The 21,113-nt window shown below is 39.8% G+C and overlaps 1 protein-coding gene across 1 annotated transcript in view; it reads right to left on the bottom strand.

The window, feature by feature from the left end:
- The window catches only part of LOC135503669 (potassium voltage-gated channel subfamily D member 1-like), a 62,281-nt gene extending 41,387 nt beyond the window's left edge, over positions 1-20,894 (bottom strand). The window contains exons 1-2 of the mRNA XM_064921818.1: positions 20,749-20,894; positions 17,741-19,636 (exon numbers count right to left, since the gene is read on the bottom strand). Coding sequence (XP_064777890.1) covers positions 17,741-18,855 — 1,115 coding nt within the window. The 5' untranslated portion in view covers positions 18,856-19,636; positions 20,749-20,894. The remainder of the gene's footprint in view (positions 1-17,740; positions 19,637-20,748) is intronic.
- Between the last annotated feature and the right edge of the window lie 219 nt (positions 20,895-21,113).

The following is a 21,113-nucleotide window of genomic DNA, read 5'->3' as shown; positions in this document are numbered from 1 at the left end:
CAAGTCAAAGTCCAGACCTGAATCCAATCGAGAATCTGTGGAAAGAACTGAAAACTGCTGTCCACAAATGCTCTCCATCCAACCTCACTGAGCTCGGGCTGTTTTGCAAGAAGGAATTGGAAAAATTTCAGTCTCTCAATGTGCAAAACTGATAGAGACATACCCCAAGCGACTTACAGCTGTAATCGCTGCAAAAGGTGGCGCTACAGTATTAACTTAAGGGGGCTGAATAATTTTGCACGCCCAATTTTTCAGTTTTTGATTTTTTTTAAAAGTTTGAAATATCCAATAAATGTCGTTCCACTTCATGATTGTGTCCCACTTGTTGTTGATTCTTCACAAAAAAATACAGTTTTATATCTTTATGTTTGAAGCCTGAAATGTGACAAAAGGTCGCAAAGTTCAAGGGGGCCGAATACTTTCGCAAGGCACTGTATGTATAGCCCCGTTGGAAAATATAAATGGACTGTTAGAAAATGTGAAGACATTTTCATTTGTCTTCTAAAATATATATATTTTTATATTTAAAAAAAATTGTGACTCACATTTTTATTTGGCATACCCCCAATGGCATTGCGCGTACCCCAGTTTGAAAATACCTGGTCTAGTGTATTGCTACTGTAGCAACACTAACTCGTCATTTCTGGGTCAAGTAATTTTCTAAATTTGTCATAGTTGAAAAGTGTCGATCACATCTTGTAGTAATCATGGCCGAATACCGACCAGGAACGCAGGGCACGTGCCCAGGCCCTGATCTTCAGGGGACCCCTATTGATTTTTTTAGTAATTCTCACTCAGATATCAATGGGTAGAATTGTAGGAAATTAGCTTTAACGGTCCAATGCAGCTGTTTTATCTCAATTTCAAATAATTAATGGTAACAATTAAGTACCTTACTTTGATTGTTTTTATTTAAAATTGTCAAAAAGAAACAAATAGCTTTTTTAGCAAAGAGCAATTTCTCAAAGAAGAATTTGGTAGGACTGTCTGGGAGTGGTCTGAGTGGGGAGGAGTAAACTGAAAAATTGCTGTTATTTGGCAGAGAGGTTCGGAACTCTCTTTCTTATTGGTCTATTAACTCACTAATTTACCGCATGGTGATGTCACTATGGAAGGCCAAAACTTCATCTCACCAAAACAAGCTGAAATTTCAGAAGGTCTTTTCTAACAGCTCTTACGCTTAAAGGGCATTATCATCATTTTCACAATTTCACATTATTATTCCAACCTCAGTGTGGAAATATCTATAAAACACAAGAAAATCTACTAAAAACTGCAACATTTTCTCTACTCTCCATGTCAAAATGTGTAGAATTGCAGGAAATTAACTTTAAAACAATAAATATTCTCTCCACTGTCAAGAGGAGGGCCACTAAAATGTTTTGCTGCGACGTGGTGCAAAGGTTAGAGTCCTGACTATGAAAGACTGCTTTTAAATTGTTCGTTTGACCTGCTGACCGCAATGAATTCTACAGCAGGATTACTGCACGCTTCTCCAGCTCAGTGGCTCCAGAGACATGCTCTGACCACCACCTGTCTTTCATGTGCTCACAGAAAAAATATCACGCTGCAGGCAGCATAGAGAAGGAAAAGACATGTTTAGAACTGATAAATGATTGCATGGTGCAAGAATGAATGCAATCAATTCATTGTTATCGATGGACACAGCTTTGTAGAACCAAAACATACACAGCCTGTCTCTGCTCAACACTCGACCAAAAACAAATCTAGAGAACAAATTGTTAGTGTGGCTGCTGCAGTTAGCAAACGATAGCCTATTGGGCAATCTCCCTCGCACCAGTCATGCAATTGCATTACGCCAAGAGTCATTCAACATGGTAGGGATAAAAACACAGCCAACAGAGGACATAGAAAGCACAGTATGTGGGTATGTGCGGGTGTATTGTGATGGAAGGTTGGGTGTGTGTTTTGTGTTTGGAAAAGTGAGTGATAAAGGAAAATGGCTGCAAATGCCAGAGCCCATGTGTGTCTATGAGCAGGGGTTGGGACAGAGAGAGCTTTCCATTTTGTTCAAATAAAAGACATTCTAAATATAGTTGATTTATTTATCCTATCATGATGGAATGGTCCCCAACCCTATACCCCAGAAACCCACCTGAACGACCCATACACGAAGTAGAAGTCCTTCTCTGTTTTATAGGCCTACTGCAAGTAGTCTATATGCAGCCAAGACAGAAAGATAAATGTGGTCAGAGATCCACTAGAGCAGCACCGCCCCCTCAAGATTCTGAGCCTGCCTGGCAGGGTTGGTCCTACAAAGCCAAAGCCCCCTGATGGGAGAGCATAATATACAAGGAAATTCTCAAATCTGCTAATGAGAACCTTAACGACCTTGTACCTAGCCAGTGGTGATTCCGGTGGTGTGCCCCCACCCAGGTAGTGGCAGTGCTGGCAACACTAGCTGCAGTAACCCATGGGGAGGGGGTCACGCTCGGAGAGGGGGAAAATTATTGTGGCTCTGGTGGCACAAAATAATAAAAGGTCTCATTGCACAGAGATGCTTGGGAGAATGGTCACAACAGGGGACCAGCGTTTGTATGTTTCAGGGGAAGGGGGTGTATCGGAGTTCCACCAGCTAAGACTTGACATTGGTTAATCAATCCCCATTCTTGCTCAATGTTGCATGCCTTCCCTAACAGTTGTATATGCATTCTCACATCAAGTCTTCTCTTGAGTTGGGCTTGGGGATGGAACAACTGTTGAACATCTGAGCTTGTGGTTATTTGTGGAGGAAGTGTGGGGAGTGTGTATGAATGTGTGTATGTGGATGTGTGTATGTGTGTATGTATGTATCCCACATCTGTTGCTATGGGGTAATGATGTTAGGGACAATATAGGATGAATGATAATAAAAAAAAATGTAATGGCAATCCTGGTTATAGGTAACAATCCTGGTTATCGGTAACAATCCTGGTTATAGGTAACAATCCTGGTTATAGGTAACAATCCTGGTTATAGGTAACAATCCTGGTTATAGGTGACAATCCTGGTTATAGGTAACAATCCTGGTTATAGGTGACAATCCTGGTTATAGATAACAATCCTGGTTATAGATAACAATCCTGGTTATAGGTGACAATCCTGGTTATAGGTAACAATCCTGGTTATAGATAACAATCCTGGTTATAGGTGACAATCCTGGTTATAGGTGACAATCCTGGTTATAGGTGACAATCCTGGTTATAGGTGACAATCCTGGTTATAGATAACAATCCTGGTTATAGGTTATAGAACAATCCTGGTTATAGGTAACAATCCTGGTTATAGGTAACAATCCTGGTTATAGGTAACAATCCTGGTTATAGGTAACAATCCTGGTTATAGGTTCCTGGTTATAGGTAACAATCCTGGTTATAGGTGACAATCCTGGTTATAGGTGACAATCCTGGTTATAGGTGACAATCCTGGTTATAGGTGACAATCCTGGTTATAGATAACAATCCTGGTTAGAGGTAACAATCCTGGTTATAGGTAACAATCCTGGTTATAGGTAACAATCCTGGTTATAGGTAACAATCCTGGTTATAGGTAACAATCCTGGTTATAGGTAACAATCCTGGTTATAGGTAACAATCCTGGTTATAGGTGACAATCCTGGTTATAGATAACAATCCTGGTTATAGATAACAATCCTGGTTATAGGTGACAATCCTGGTTATAGGTAACAATCCTGGTTATAGATAACAATCCTGGTTATAGGTGACAATCCTGGTTATAGGTGACAATCCTGGTTATAGGTGACAATCCTGGTTATAGGTGACAATCCTGGTTATAGATAACAATCCTGGTTAGAGGTAACAATCCTGGTTATAGATAACAATCCTGGTTAGAGGTAACAATCCTGGTTATAGGTGACAATCCTGGTTATAGATAACAATCCTGGTTAGAGGTAACAATCCTGGTTATAGATAACAATCCTGGTTATAGATAACAATCCTGGTTAGCCGTAACAATCCTTCGCTTGAACTGCCTACATTATTACACATATTATTTGTTAATTCTGGAAATAAAGACATGCAAGATTTTTTATATACAGTATATATCTTTTAAATAACTGTATATAATACAATTGAGTTGAGGGGAAGGCTTTTGGCGGATGATCTGCTTCTGTTCTGTGAGTGGCACTGTGTGCTCTTTATGAAGAATGGGTCCCGGTCTCTCGGGGGCCCTGGGATCCGGGGGGACAGGGGTGGTCTGTCAGTTACTGGGACGACAACCCAACTTCAGATGGGGGTAGGTTTTAGTGGGTGGAATAGAGGAGAACAATTAGAGGTTTATGGTACTTTTAAATGGTAAGTTTACAAACATATATTATGATAAATAGAATAGAAACTTGTATCTCAGTATGGTAAAGAGAATAGTGGAATAAGTATAGCCAGTTGTAATTGTAATGGCTTAGCAGAAAAAAGACTGGGGGGGGGGGGTGAAATATACTTCTCCAATGGGCAAAGAAATTCAAAAGGGGTGATGATATTAATTAACAATATTTTTTATCTGAGAGTGCAAGTTGTCCAAACAGATCCACAAGGTAGAAGTATGTTATTGGGCCCTAAACAGATATGACTCATTTATCTATATGGTCCAATAATGATGATTCACACTTCTTTGAAAGTATATTTAATAATTTATCAAACATACAAGCAATACACATCTATATTATTATGGTGGGAGATTATTCTATGGTTTTAAATACCTCAATGGACAGTGAGGAAATTACACAAAAAATATCACCCTCATGCACTTAAGGAAATCACAAACATCACAGCTATATTGTAACTAGTTGAACCTTTGCCAAATACATTTAAACTCAGTCACAATTCCTGACATTTCATCCTAGTAAAAAGTCCCTGTCAGTTGGGATCACTACTTTATTTGAAGAATGTGAAATGTCAGAATAATAGTAGAGAGAATTATTTATTTCAGCTTTTGCTTCTTTCATCACATTCCCAGTGGGTCAGAAGTTTACATACACTCAATTAGTATGTGGGATTATTGCCTTTAAATTGCTTAACTTGGGTTAAACGTTTCGGGAAGCCTTCCACAAGCTTCACACAATAAGTTGGGTTAATTTTGGCCCATTCCTCCTGACAGAGCTGGTGTAACTGAATCAGGTTTGTAGGCCTCCTTGCTCACACACGCTTTTTCAATTCTGCCCACAAATTTTCCATGGGATTGAGGTCAGGGCTTTGTGATGGCCACTCCAATACCTTGACTTTGTTGTCCTGAAGCCATTTTGCCACAACTTTGGAGGTATGCTTGGGGTCATTGTCCATTTGGAAAACCCATTTGCGACCAAGCTGCCTTGAGATGTTGCTTCAACATATCCACATCATTTTCCTTCCTCATGAGGCCATCTATTTTGTGAAGTGCACCAGTCCTCCTGCAGCAACGCACCCCCACAATATGATGCCCCCACCCCCGTGCTTCACGGTTGGGATGGTGTTCTTCGGCTTGCAAGCCTCCCCCTTTCCTCCAAACATAATGATGGTCATTATGGCTATTTTTGTTTCATCAGACCAGAAGACATTTCTACAAAAAATACAATCGTTGTCCCCATGTGCAGTTGCAAACCGTAGTCTGGCATTTTTATGGCAGTTTTGGAGCAGTGGATTCTTCCTTGCTGAGCGGCCATTCAGGTTATGTCGATATTGGACTCATTTTACTGTGGATATACATACTTTTGTAGCTTAATATTGCGGAAAGAATGTTGTTTCCAATGTAATTGTCGGCATCATTTCCAATCCCCCATATTTTTGGGGTAAATATATATATCCATACACATATATACATACACATACCTATACAGACATACATACTTTTTTAAAGAATATACCTTTATTATTATTCCCCGCAAACCCTTCCGCCGATCCCCCAATTGGAGTAAACTAATAAACACTGCCTCTACCTTCAATCCATACATCTTATACATACTCTACAGACACAGTCTACTTTACAATCGTTCTGTCACACCCTGACCATAGTTTGCTTTGTATTTTTATATGTTTTGTTTGGTCAGGGTGTGATCTGAGTGGGCATTCTATGTTGTGTGTCTAGTTTGTCTGTTTCTGTGTTTGGCCTGATATGGTTCTCAATCAGAAGCAGGTGTTAGTCATTGTCTCTGATTGGGAACCATATTTAGGTAGCCTGTTTGGTGTTGGGTTTTGTGGGTGATCGTCCTTTTGTACTTAGGTCTGTCGTGTGTTAGTTTGCACCAGTATTAGGCTGTTTCGGTTTTCGTGTATTGTTTATTGTTTTTTTCGTATTGATTCATGTTTACTTCCGTTTTATTAAACATGGATCGCAATAGACACGCCGCATTTTGGTCCGACTCTCTTTCACCTACAGAAAACCGTGAAAAGTTCTCTCTTGTTTGTTCTGAGTCCTTCCTCTATTTCTGATGTCCATCCAGTTTGATGATTTCTATTTGTAACTATGCTATTTCACAAAAGTTCCGAACCTATATACATTTTACAGATCCCGTATGTTTTACATTGTTTATCTTGTTATTAGTCCCACCCTTCAGCTCCACTCAACCCCTCCCATCTGTCTCTCAACATCATCCATTTCGGATTTCTACTTGCCATATATTTTTCAACTGTGCTGTGATGCTTCACAAAAGAATTGAACCTTCCTATTCTCATAAAGTCTACAGATTGTAAATTAAAAATAAACATTTTTGCTAATGTAATTATTATATTATTGATTGATTGACTATGGCTTTTCCAATCACCCAGTATTGTTATCTATAGTGTTAGTTCTAGGTAAATGTTGGACCTGTGACCAAAAATGAGCTACAGTGCCTTGCGAAAGTATTTGGCCCCCTTGAACTTTGCGACCTTTTGCCACATTTCAGGCTTCAAACATAAAGATATAAAACTGTATCTTTTTGTGAAGAATCAACAACAAGTGGGACACAATCATGAAGTGGAATGACATTTATTGGATATTTCAAACTTTTTTAACAAATCAAAAACTGAAAAATTGGGCGTGCAAAATTATTCAGCCCCTTTACTTTCAGTGCAGCAAACTCTCTCCAGAAGTTCAGTGAAGATCTCTGAATGATCCAATGTTGACCTAAATGACTAATGATGATAAATACAATCCACCTGTGTGTAATCAAGTCGACTAGCTTGATTAACACTCCGCCATGTATATCTCACTAGGTCAGGGTATTTAAGTCTCCACATATCCACTAATTCCAATATATCCATGACATTCACGATTTCCTTAAGTGCCTGAGGGTGATAATTTGTAGTGTGATTTCCTTTCCGGTCCATAGAGGTATTTAAGACCGTATTAAAATCTCCCACCATAATAATAGAGTCTAGTGTTGCTTGTAGAGTTGATAGATTCTTATATATATTTTCAAAGAAGCTTGGATCATCATTATTCGGACCGTATAGGTTAATAAGCCATATCTGTGTATTGTCCAATAACATATTTAAAATAATCCATCTACTTTGAAGATCTGTTTGGACAATTTGCACATTTGGATCAAAATGATTGTTAATTAAAACCATCACCCCTTCTGAATTTCTTTGCCCATGGTTTTCATATATTTCACCCCCTCAGTTCTTTTCCACCAAAAATGTATCTAAAACTGTTGAATGGGTTTCATGTAAACAATAACTATTATATTCCTTCTCTTTTTGCCAGGTAAATACTGATGGTCTTTTCTTATTATCTGCTAGGCCATTACAATTGTAACTGGCTATACTTATTTCACCACTTACCATAATGAGACATATTTTGATAAATAGAATTGAAAGTTATGTTTGTAAACGTACCATTAAAAAGTAACATGATGATGGAGTGTCTATATAGCTGTACCATGATCTTTGCCTTTCTACTAAGTAAATCTCCAATTGGTCCCTACTATTCCACCCGCTAAAAGCCCTCCTCATCCCGAGTTGGTTTGTCATCCCAATGCCCGGCAGACCACCCTCGGCCCCCTGTAACCCATAACCCATAACCGACTGGGATCCATCCTTTGGAAAGAGCACACAGTGCCATTTACCGAATTGAAGTAGATTAACTGCCAAATGCATTTCCATCGCCCTCACCTCGATTTGTATTATATATAGCTGTGGATCATCCTCTATTGTCCCTAACATCTTTCACTTCTTCGCAACAGTTGTGGGATACACACATACACCCCTACACACTCAACCCATACCCCTAGACAACCATAAGTTCACTTACTCGACAATTGCACCAACCCAGAGCACAACTCAAGACAGGTCTTGAATTACAAATGTACTCGCAGTTGCAGCTGCACGAGAAGGCCTGCAAGACCGCGCAAAAAAATTGGCAAAAATTAAGAGATTTTATTTACCATTGTCAGATCCTAGATGATGGAGGTCAAATGTACACATCTACCCTGAAACCCCTACAATACGGTCACCCGTATTGACCATATTCCCAAGTATCTCCATGCAGTCCAACTTAGATTCTGTGCCACTATGGTCACAATAATATACCCTCTCTCTGAATGTCCGAGTGTGACCCCCTCCCCATGGGTTACTGCAGCTAGTGTTGCCAGCACTGCCACTGCCTGGGTGGGGGCACCCAACCGGAATCTCCACTGTCTAGGTACAAGGTCGTCAAGGTTCTCATTAGCAGCTATGAGAATTTCCTTGTATAGTATGCTCCCCCTTTAGGGGGCTTTGGCTTTGCAGGACCAACCCTGCCAAGCAGGCTCAGAATCTTGAGGGGGCAGTGCTGCTCTTGTTCTCTGACCATAATTTGGCTGCATACAGACCGCTTACAGCATGCACATAAAACAGTTAGGGACTTCTCCTGAGTCTCTGGGTCATTCAGGTGGGTGTCTAGGGTCATGGACCGTACCATTAAAATAGGATCATAAATAAATAATTAGATATAATTTATTTTTAAAATGTAGTTCCCCTTGACAATGCAAGAGTGGCTTTGGGACAAGTCTCTAAATGTCCTTAAGAGGCCCAGCCAGAGCCCGGACTTGAACCCAATTGAACATCTCTGGAGAGACCTGAAAATAGCTCTGCAGCGACACTCCCCATCCAACGTGACAGACCTTGAGCGCATCTGCAGAGAAGAATGGGAGAAACTCCCTAAATACAGGTGTGCCAAGCTTGTAGCGTCATACCCAATAAAACTTGAGGCTGTAATCGCTGCCAAAGGTGCTTCAACAAAGTACTGAGTAAAGGGTCTAAATACTTATGTAAATGTAATATTTCATTTATTTTTGCATGTATTATTTTTTAGCTTTTTTCCTTTGTCATTATGGGGTATTATCAGAGGGGAAAAAAACAATTTAATCAATTTTTAGAAAAAGGTTATAACGTAATAAAATGTGGGAAATGTCAAGGGGTCTGAATACTTTCCGAACGCACTGTAATTAAATTTTGTTACTTTGTATTTACCAAGTAAGTATGAAGTACTTACTTGCTTTATTCCTAGATAGTACGTTTGGGAGTAAATAGCTACTTTTTATTACTAGGTATTTACCTAGTTATTACCGGGCTTTCCCAATCCTTTTCTATCCGATCAAAAAGTTTCAAAATACAACCACTACAATTCCATAGTAGGATAACTAAATTATGGCCTGTACTAAGATATTTCAGTGTTTATTATTGTAAACTGTAGTGCCATGCCTTGGGGATAATAGCTAGATTCATTATTTTTCCTCCATAAATAAATCAGATTTTTAAATACCTTGGCTATTCCCAAATGAATGGTTCGCTCCCTAATTTTCAAGATAAATCAATATACAAGTTCAGTGGTTGATGTTTTTTCATTGAGGATATTTATATAGTCCAATAATTTGGATTAACATAATTTCAGGTTGTCCTCCAACAATTCAGATTATCCCCTCTGAATACATAATGAGGATAAAGGCTATGTAAAGTCATCGCCTCTGAAAAGAGAACTGCATTTAAACCTAGTCTACAATACACAATATAAGCCATTTATAAACACAATACACAATAAAATAAAATAATTTATTGAAATAGCTGTGCAAAAGAAGTCAACGTAAACATTTTGTCATCCAACAAAACCCTCTGAGTAGAGACTAAGATTCTTACTCAAGACGTGATCTCTTGCATCTTCTTACAGTGAAATGGGGTGAAAATGTGGTCTGGGGCTGGTCTGGGGCTGCTGAATAAAGTCATGATTTGAATCCCCTGTACTTACCCCTCAAGACAACAAACAAGCATCATAATAACCATATACATGAAGGATCTTGAACCACAGAATGGGCACAATTAGAGTAAGAGTGTTAAATTGATAAGACACGATCATGGAACTCAACAAGATAAATGGCATGCTCATGTGTCTAATAAACCAGAGCTATCTAGTGTAGTAATATGTGGGTCATATATATTAAAGACACAGTAGAGACTGAATATGAACACTGAACAGAGAATAAAACCATTGCATTGCAGTTTTAGCGGGTTGTGTTATTTATTGGGTACTATGCATAGAGTTAAGAAGCTCCCATTTGAAACAAATTAATATGAATCACTCTATGTGAGGGTCATCCTTGTTATTTTCATCTTAATGTGGAGGTTGAGCTCAGTTATATTCTAATAATAACTCACAATCTCATATTTCGGCTAGGCTACATATGTACTGTATGTGTGCGTGTATGCAAGTATTATATTCTCAAGTAACACAAAACCATGGAAACAAAAGAATGATAGCTTAGCCAAGTGAGGATTTCAACATACAATATGTATATACTATATATATATGTATATACTATATATATGTATATACTATATATATGTATATACTATATACTAATATATATATATATATATATATATAGGATTTCAATATTTGAATATACACTTTGAATATACACTGGGGCGCATGACATTCGGAGAGGCACTTAGAATTGCAAGGAAACTTAATGAAAATAATTGATGAGAGTAGAGTATTCGCTGGAGTTTTTTTTGTGTTTTGTGTTCTCTGCCTCAGAGAGAGAGATATTCAGAGACAGAGTCTAAGTGGTGCAGCTGTGCAGTGTCTGCCCATTCCTGAGAGTTCCACGGGGAGAGGTGTGGTGTGGACACTACCGAGGCAGATGGGGACTTGGGAAGAAGATAAGTCAGCTTTGTCATCCCACCACATAGCCAGTAAATAGGTCAGCTTGAGAAGGCAGAAGGGCCACAGCGAGAGCCTGTCCAAAATTGTGAGCACCCCAATTACTTAGAGGAAGTCAACTCAAAGCTTCATAGAATACAAGAAGAAGAAAAGGGGAAGAGAAGCATAAGATGTATTTAGTCTACTTAAACAATCCTGCATGTGAAGAAGCTGGATGTGGAGGTCCTGGGCTGGCGTTGTTACACGTGGTCTACGGTTGTGAGGCCAGTTGGACATACTGCCAAATTCTCTAAAATGATGTTGGAGGTGGCTTATGGTAGATAAATTAAAAATTTAATTATCTGGCAACAGCTCTGTTGGACATTCCTGCAGTCAGCATGCCAATTGCATGTTCCCTCAAAACATTTTAGAGTGGCCATTTATTGTCCCCAGCACAAGCTGCACCTGTGTAATGACCTTGCTGTTTAATCAGCTTCTTGATATGCCACACCTGTCAGGTGGATGGATTATCTTGGCAAATGAGAAAATGTTCACAAACATGGATGTAAACAAATCTGTGCACAGCATTTGAGAGAAATAAGCTTTTTGTGCGTATGGAACATTTCTGTAATTATATTTTTGTTCAGTACATATAGACAACATAGAGATCACCATTGTGACTGATTTTACAGTATACGGTACCATTAAATAAAAGAAGTCTCAATGGTCTATTCAGTAGATACTTTGTTCAGTAGATGCCTACCCCTCCATCTGTTCAGTCACTGTTAAACTCCCTGAGTGCAGAAGTATACCACTTCATGATATGAAATAAGGCAAGGGCCAATACCTTCAGCCTGTTGTGTTTTGCTTATATTGCCTTCTTTGGAGTAGAATCCCCTACGGAGCCACGCCTCCTCACGATGTGCTTTATTTTCAATGTTGGTCATAGTCCACAAAAACAACTTGAATTCTCATTCTATTGCTGTGACCTGGTCCCCGAAAGAACTCAACTCAGCTTAGCATTTGCACAGTGCACACGGAATATATTCTACAACAACTGGGTTATAACAAGAGTGTTAACCTAACACCAATTATCCTTTCAATTTCCATTGACCAATTTTCTAGACCAAAGAAAGTAGCACACTGTACAGCAGACCATTTGACTCCCAACTTGCAGTTCAGTGTCAATGGGTGGTGCCTTCATGACACTAATCTGCTCAATGCACCCTGTTGACCTTTACGGGTTAACAAATCCAGTTATCTGGAGAAAATCCAGTTGTCTGCTTTTTCCATAGATTATGAATAGCTTGGTATTGTCAAACTGCAGAGTACTGTCAAAATGGCAGCATAAGCATAAACTATAATGGTATATAAAACGGCTTAGATATGCCTCCATGAAAAATGAACCCTGACAAACAGTCAACGTCTCAGAAAGTAAAATATATAGTGAATGTTAGATTGCTGCTTTGGCACAGGCCTCTCTTTCTCCCTCTGAGAAGTGTTGGCTCATAGGAACACTTTTTGTCATGCCATCCAGTGAACGAGAGCAGTTTGGGAACAAAAGGTCAGACCAATATGAAACATCATACAACACATGGCACTTGGCTGACATGGTTCAAATCAGATTCTTCAACAAAATAAAACAAAAATAATTTCAAGTCAACTAGAATCATTCTCTTTATGGGTCTCCTCGACCTCCAGCAGCAATGTTAATACCACCAGCAGGTAGACAAGACAGGCCGTCTGGTACAGTACAGTATTTGGCTAGTGGAAGGCAATTTCTAAGTATCACATAATTCAGAAACTAGGATTAAGCCAGGTTACATCACAAGATAATACAATTATTCATAAATACTAAACCCAATCTCATGCAAAGGAGCTCATGGTCAAAACTACACATGCAGATCCATCAATTTGTCACGAATGATATCTGAAGTCAGTTATAAAACACTTTGAGTTATAAAACAGTTGGTGAGCCGTCAGTCAGCCTACTATTGTTCAAGGACAGCGGTGCTCCCAAAAGGCACTTATGTAATATAATAACAGATGGTGACTGAAGTGTATTGGGAGTGAATTACTCAAGAAAGGGGAAAGTGATGCAACGGGAGTAAAGAGGCTTGTCTTTTAACTGAAATTGAGGATTAGGATCAAAGTCAATAAGGTATTTCACATTTTAAAACGTATTTCACCTGTTCCTGATGGGATTGGACAGTTTTCGCTATCAACAAGGTATGCAAGATCTAGAAATACTGTATCAATATTAACTATTTGTTAATAGGAATATTTGTTGTATTCAAAGTTTAGAAATAATTGCTACAAGTTGTGGGCAGGTTTTCACAGCTAGTTATTTCCTCCTACGCTATCTTGAATACTTATTTCCTTTCCTTCTAAACTATTGGCCAATGTGCTGGATGGGAATAGGCCAAGGTCAAAATGGGAATGAAAAAAGCTCGATATGAAGTCCCATTAATGAGGAATCAAGTCGGTTGCCCCAGAGACGGGGTCAAGTAATTGCAAATAGAAACGTGCATTTATTGGAGCATCTATAAGTCTCAGAGTCTTTTCCCCTATGCTTGGATCAGCATACATGACTTGCAATCTTTCTGCTAACTAAGAATAAAGTATAACGTTTAACAAGCTATCATCAGTCTCGCCTGAACAGAATACATTACAGGAGATTGTATAACCATGCCAGCATAACACATGAACAATTTCCTTTTTTTTTAAATTACCATTGAGAATTACAGTGTACTGTTCTAATCTGAGCAGGAGTGGTTCCTTACACTATTAGGGAATCGTTCCATCTGCCTGTAATTCTGCCAGATCAAACCTCATTGGCAAGCTGATAACTGTTTTTTTTGGACCGCATTAAATTCCTCTTCCATATACACATTCTACTACAGCACAGTACTGAATTTACATCTGGCTAAGACAAACTAAGGCCAAAATCAGTGTCATTAAGTTACTTCAAAGAAGTCTGAACATCAGTGAGGGATTGATCATCAGTCTGCTCTAACAATGCTAATACCATTATTGGAAACATGTTCCTAAATAGAAGAAAACATGTGTTCTGTAATAGTGTAACAGTCATCAACAGAACACAATTTTCAAATCCTTTTTCTCTTCAATTGAACAAGAATTCAGAGTAAAAACGGCATGAATAAGGGATTTTGGGAAATTATGCATGTTTCCATTTTGGGAGGATAGTGTCATATAACCGTTGACATACTCCAAACCAATGAAATGTTCTTGTTAAGGTATATTTGGTAAGTAGACTACAGTATAATGTAGAAATGTTAGATGTTACTTTTATACTTTCTATATATTTCAATAATTGCACCAAAAAATGCAGCATATATCATAGAATACTGACAGCACAGTAGTCTCCAATCCTGAGTCCCTTCCCTCTGAAATGGTTAACACTGCACTGCTATTCGCTCCATTAATAAAGGGTCTAGCTATATGGTAACATTTGATCAGAAATACCACAGCAAAATTATTTTCATGCAGTAGTTAGCCACAGTTTGGATAGCTTGTTAGCTAGCTGGCTGAAGCCAGCATCAAAGCTGGGCTGCGTTTCAAAATCAGAAAAGACACAACCTCGTCCACTTACCCTTGCCTTATGCCCTTGAGGGAATCCCCGAGGCCATATTTGTTGTCGGTCCAAATTATTAGCTAAGCAAGGGAAGTTTGCAACGTAAGACCCACAGCCCTAGTTTTTAATGGAGTTTGCGAGTGTACAATTATGTTCACTTTTTTGCCTGAAACGTCCCATAATTCAATTCACGATGATTATACATCCGCTAAGAAAAGTCAGCCAAAACTTAAAACCTCAACATACATGTGTAAGTAAAAACTAATGTAAATAAGTTAGAAATTGTGCTACTAATGCACAAACATGTCTCGTAAAAGTAATTATGTTTTTGTTTGGTTAGCTTTTGGAAATTGTAGAAATAAAAGATGTTCCTTCTTCAGAAGTTCCAGCTAGGCAGGCAAATGTTAGTTAGCTAATTAATTTGCTAGCTATCATACAGTATACATATATTAATAATTATATAGTTAATATAAGTAGACATGCAATCATGATTGACTGTAGCGCATATAAAGCACGCACAAGCTACCAGTGGCAGAAAACACAATCGTCGCAGGACGAATGAGTGACGAATTTCCGGGCAAGGGCGGTCCATTTAAAATTCACTCCTTCCTCCCTCGCCCCTTGACCTGCAAGTGTAAGCCTGTCAGACATCATGATACGTCATCATAAGTGTCCACTTAATTTGAGGGTTAAGGTGAGAGGTTGTGTCTGTTAACTGTTTGGAATGCAGCCCTAGATTACTTATTGGGAAACAATATTTCTGCTAGCTAGCTAAATGTATACGTTTATTACGTTAATTAAGACACCTTATGTTGATGTTTACTTTATTTGGCAGTTACCTGTATATGAATGTTGTCAAGCTAGTTGTACATGTGTTGTGTCATCCAACAATTTCTTAACTCAAAAATGTTGCTTGCTAGCTAGTATTAGCTATTTGAATGGCAGCCTCATCACATTGATTGGGAATTCACTGACTGGCTATAGCTAGCGAACTAACTACATCATCTATCTGCATATGAGTGAACATTTTTGTCATAAATGTTTATTCCCCAGATATACGAGCGCCTTCTCACATCATGTCGGTATCATTTCTGTTGTCATTTCTGATCCAGAAAAGGACTCACAAAAATCATGTCTGTAGCTTGTGCTGCTTGCAGTAAGCCATTGTTCTTTTCTTTTTGACCTGAAATGATGTAATTCATGACATCTTCATAAAAAAGTAGAAATGACAGCCAAAATGTAGCGATAGACAAAAATGCTGTTGAGGCTTATTTAATGAAGCCTAAATTAGCATTGGCATTATGTTTTATAGATTGTGTCCTTTGCCTTTCACCTTTAATCAATTCCTGAAAAGAAGAGAAATGTCACTGCCATACATCTACATTGTTGCATCTTCTCAGACTGCCTCCACACAATGGCAGGATCCAAAGTTCAAAACATGCCAAAATGACACCTAAATGTGTCAAGTGGATTCGGGGGAAGGAAACAATAGGCCAAGGGAGCACTCCCTTCTCTCCTCTCCTTGGTTCTTATCGTTTACACACTGACACAGAAAAAGGCTCCACCTCTATCAATCAAATGGAAAGATGATGCTGTTGCAGTGATAAACAGAAACCTCGAGCAGTCCCTCCGACAGAGCTTATTTGTCCATTGATGGCAAGGCTGCTACACTGCTCATCAAGCAACTCTTGCTACATCATTACCTGAGGGTGAAGCTACATAAATAAGCCAGCATTAGATAATGTAATTCAACATGAGATGAGATGGACACACAGATATATGTTACAAATCCACACCACAGGTGCTACATTAAAAGGTCAAAACCAAGCATCTAATCCATTCTTGCAGTGCCAAATGGCCTATCTGAAATTCAAACAGCCATCTTCAAATGCAGATACCCCCCCCCCACCCGGATGAGAGGAAATCAAGGAGATTGCATGAAGTGGTATGGCGTCATGGTACATTATCTCTCTACTCTACATGTCAATGCATTGGATCGTCTCAGACTCCTGTTGGTTTGAAGTAGAAATGATAAAGGGGCCAAATGTTGTCAGGCAATATGGAGACGGCAGAAAAAGCATCTGTGCTGCGTTTGAGCCCATTTAGTGCTTTGGACACGTACTGATTTGAGTTTAATGGCCTGGGGGATTGCCATCAAAACAAGCCGGATTACTCATGGACGTATTGGAGAAAGAGGCCTGGGAAAACACAGGGGCGAGGACCATGGCTCACTGGGGTACTGTTGTTCCTGTGGCCCAGCTGCACTTGAAATAATCCAACAGATGAGTCCTCAATCAACATAACAACATGCAGTCTCTGCCGCATTGGTAGTCAGATGAAGGACAGTTTGAAACAGGATGCAGCTCATCTGAGGTCCCTTAAATATCCCTTCTCCTGCACTCATTCTGCCTATTTAACTACCCTTCATCACAGTAAGATACTCATCTGCAAACCACTGCTTTTATTTCAGGAATTATCTTTGTTAGGATTTTGATGAATTAATAATGATTACATGTTTTCAAACCAAATCAAATGATGCGACAGGTTCCCTACATTGGGGAACTGTCATATAAAATTATGCATCTTTGTACAGCACAGAATACTATTACATAACAATAAACCTTATGTCAAATTAAATAAGGTTACATGATTTTTGTACTACTCGATCTCAAATACAAACTGAAGACAATATTCTTAAACCCTGGTCGTTCACATCAAGTGCATGGAGTGGGCTGTATAAAATCTTCTTAACACCATTCATTTCCCATTCACAGTACACGAGCCATTACTCTCCCATTCATAACACACCTGCAGGGAGAGTGTTGGAGTGTGTGACACCTGAGAGCAGTGTAAAGATGAGGTGACGACAGGGGATTGAACAACTAAAATGACTCATTCACAGTCCAAGATATTTCTCAATTGATTCTACTGAGATTAGTACCACCATTTCATATTCAAGCAACACTGTATGTGGGTGGTAGAAGTTGCTATGGAACTGGTTATGATACTTTTACAGTTTATAAAGGTTAAGTAGTATAACAACATCCAAACACTTACCCCAGTGTTGTCATGGTGACGATAGTGTACCAGAAGGAGGCAGGGATGCTGGAAAACGTGGTTCCCTTGGTGCCTTTCTCAGCGTAGAACATGACGGTGGCAAAGATGATGACGGCCATGGTGAGGGAGAAGAGGAGGAAGCCCAGCTCCGAGGCGCAGGCTTGCAGCGTGCAGCCCAGGATACGCAGCCCCTGAGAGTGACGGGAGAACTTGAAGATACGGAACACCCGGAAGACTCGCAGGGTGACAAAGGCCCCACTGACTTCCTCATTCTCTGGCATGACAAGGCCAATGTAGAAGGGCAAGATGGCCACCACGTCTATCACGCTCATCACCGAACGCGCAAAATCACAGCGGCTGGGGGCAGCATACAGTCTCATGAGGTACTCAAAGGAGAAGATAAGCACACAGGCCGTGTCCAAACAAGAGAAGGCCACTGAAAACTTCTCACCACATGGCAGGTCCTTTATACTCCCTTTGATTGGTCGGCAGGGAACTGTTTCCACAACGTTGGCAATAACAGACACAGCGATGAAGAAGCCAGTGACGTAGTAAAAAACCAAGGCCATGGTGCTTGTGTGAGGGTTCTCGAAGGCCCTCCATAGCCTCTCTCGTAATGTGGCGTCTGGGGGCAGGGGAGCGTCTCCGGCATTCTCGGCCTCGGTGTCCTCAGCCAAACGCTCCTGGTTCTCCTTCTTGCGATCCCGGTACTCTTCCATACAGCAGTCACCTATGATCTCCGGTATTATGCCATAGAAAGCCAGCTCTTCCTCAAAAGCCTGAATGCATTCATGTCGGGGGTAATGTAGCTTGCCTGTTCGAAAAAAGTTTAGTATATGGCGGAACATCTCTGGATCCCTGTCAAAGAAATATTCCTGAGTTTCCTCATTGTAGAAAAACTCCTTTTCTGAGCTGCCTAGAAGGGTGTCTGGGTAACGGTCCAAGGTGTTCTTCCATGTCTGAAAGCGTAGTCCACTCACATTAACAAACAGGATCTCATCACTGCGACTCTTTTTGTCCACAGGAGGCTTGGGCATGGTCTGTTGGGCCAGTGGTAGCCAGCCCACGGCTGCTGCCCGAGCAAAGGGCATCCATGTTGCAACTCCAGCAGCCATTTTTGTTTAGTAGCTTTTGTTTCAGGAGTAAGCCGGGATGGTGAGTAAAGGTACAGAGTGTGTCTAGGTACTTGAGGGCTATTTCTGGGCCTTTTTCCGGATCAGGAGGAAAAGTATAGGTATATCCGATCTAATCATCCGAACTGAAGGCCTCAACAACCGGGTTGGCTTGCCTCCATTTCCAGTCTGTCAGTTTGTTTGTGCATAAGCTTCAGTAGGAGGGAAATGTAAGGCAGGCAGGGAGATGATAGTGTTTACATCATCAAAGAAAAGGGTCAAGATAAGGTAGTTGGGGACTGAACCTAAAGTTCAGGCCATTGGAATAGCTTAGGAAAACTAGGCCTGATTCATAAAACATCAGACTATTGACAGGGTTTGTATAAATAATAGCAAAGTAATATTGTAGAACAATACTGTTTATGGCTTTTCAGTAGTGTTAAAAATAAAATAAATAATACGACTCCGACCTTCGCTCACTGCCTCCCCTTTCTCAGAAGACAGATCAGTTGCAGCGCTGTGGTTTTCAAATTCGTATTCAATTGTGATGATGGTCGCCGAAGTTGCAAGATAGACACATTGCTTTCTCCCTTTCCCTCTCACTGTTGCTCTCCAGCTTTGATTATGGATGCCTCTCTCTGTCCCTTGGATTCTCTCACCCTCTCTCTCAAATGCACAACCAAACCTTAAGTATAATCGATTTCTTTGGTGTCAGAGGTCTTGTGAAAGGAAAGGTTTGAGTCTTAGGCATTTCTATTCCTTGTATGGTCGTCCCTTTTTATACCTGTCAAGAAACACAACACACACAACTTAGATATTGCGCAGCACAAGCTGTAAAGGCATGCTATGTCTCTTTGTGTCACAGCTTGGGTGAACTTAGCATACAGTTTGCGTCAGTCTGTTTAAAATGTCTGAGCTTCAGTATACAAACAGAGAGGTCCCTCACAAAGAGAACTTTCAAGTTGACCACATTTTAATCATATTTAGAACCTAGACCAAACATTTGTACCAATAGAAATACACATGTTCCTTTTGCACTGATTGCCAATTTGTACACATCAACCACTCAAAACCATAAGAAAATGACATGACAAAATGCTAAAACACAACTGTACCTCTTCAGTATTAATCCACAAAGGGATTATGCTTTAATTGTGCAATAATGTAAACAACACTAAATTGTATTTCAATATAAAAAGGTTTAACATTAAACGTCGAGATTAAATCAATTCTAAACAAATACAGATGACTGTATGTTCTTGTTCTTTTTATGTCACTCTTCTAAACAAGAGATGTGTGAGGGTGTATCCATGAAACATCTAGTCTGTCTTGTGAGGGGAGCTGGAATGTGCCCCGACCCTAACCAACAGACAGGTGACCCAACCCAGATGCATTACAGTGCACAACATGCTCACCCAATCAAAAATCAATAAGACTCTATAACACAGCAACGCTGCTGCAGTGGACGCAAATTACATCCAAAACAGCTACTTCAGTATATAAAGAAAAACACAGCAATCTCACATATCAGTCGAGCGCTAACGGTTAGTTTACAAGTGAAATGAGGCTTTCATGCTCTGTTCACTTAGCCTTCTATGTAAATTGTTACTTTAATGTTCTCGCCATGTTGCTTTAAACCACATGGTCACGCAGTCAATGGAAAATGAAACACGAAATAGTCCTCTAAGGAAAAGGCATCATTTCAACTACATTATCTTTAGACTTAAATTCAGACAAGGGTCATAAAAACAATGTATGTGTATATGTCAGAGTATAGTAGAGTATGTTATGTGCATGTGTTGACATATGAACAGAATTCTGAATAACTCGTGAAGTTCTGTATTCCATTACTATTAAGGCTTGGGTTGTAGCTAGAGCAATTAAGAGCTTACTTACCATGCATTAAAGCTGCAGACAATGTGGAAGAGAAAGCAAAGGCAATGAGAGAATTATAAGCAGCCCCTCTCCTGGAATCGAACCACATCGCACACCGGAGAGTGAGGGAGTGATTGTCATGCTTAGCCTTAGCTCCTCTCCTGTCCACTCTCTCCTCTCAGTCAGCTCTGTGCCTCCGCTTGCTCTCACTTTCTCTAACTCTACCTCTCATTTGCTTGCACGACCTCCCCCCCCCCCACAACCTCTCTCTCTTTCTCTCTCGCTCTCTCTACTGCGCTCTCCCATCACATACACAATCACATACACACACTCCTTACCTCTTGAAAACACAGAGCATCATACACTGGGAAATAAAGATGATGTTA

The sequence above is a fragment of the Oncorhynchus masou genome, chromosome 18, assembly GCF_036934945.1.
Source record: "Oncorhynchus masou masou isolate Uvic2021 chromosome 18, UVic_Omas_1.1, whole genome shotgun sequence".
In the NCBI taxonomy this organism is placed as follows: Eukaryota; Metazoa; Chordata; class Actinopteri; order Salmoniformes; family Salmonidae; genus Oncorhynchus; species Oncorhynchus masou.
Note: the sequence above shows the minus strand (reverse complement) of the source record. Positions and strands in the feature narration are given on the sequence as shown.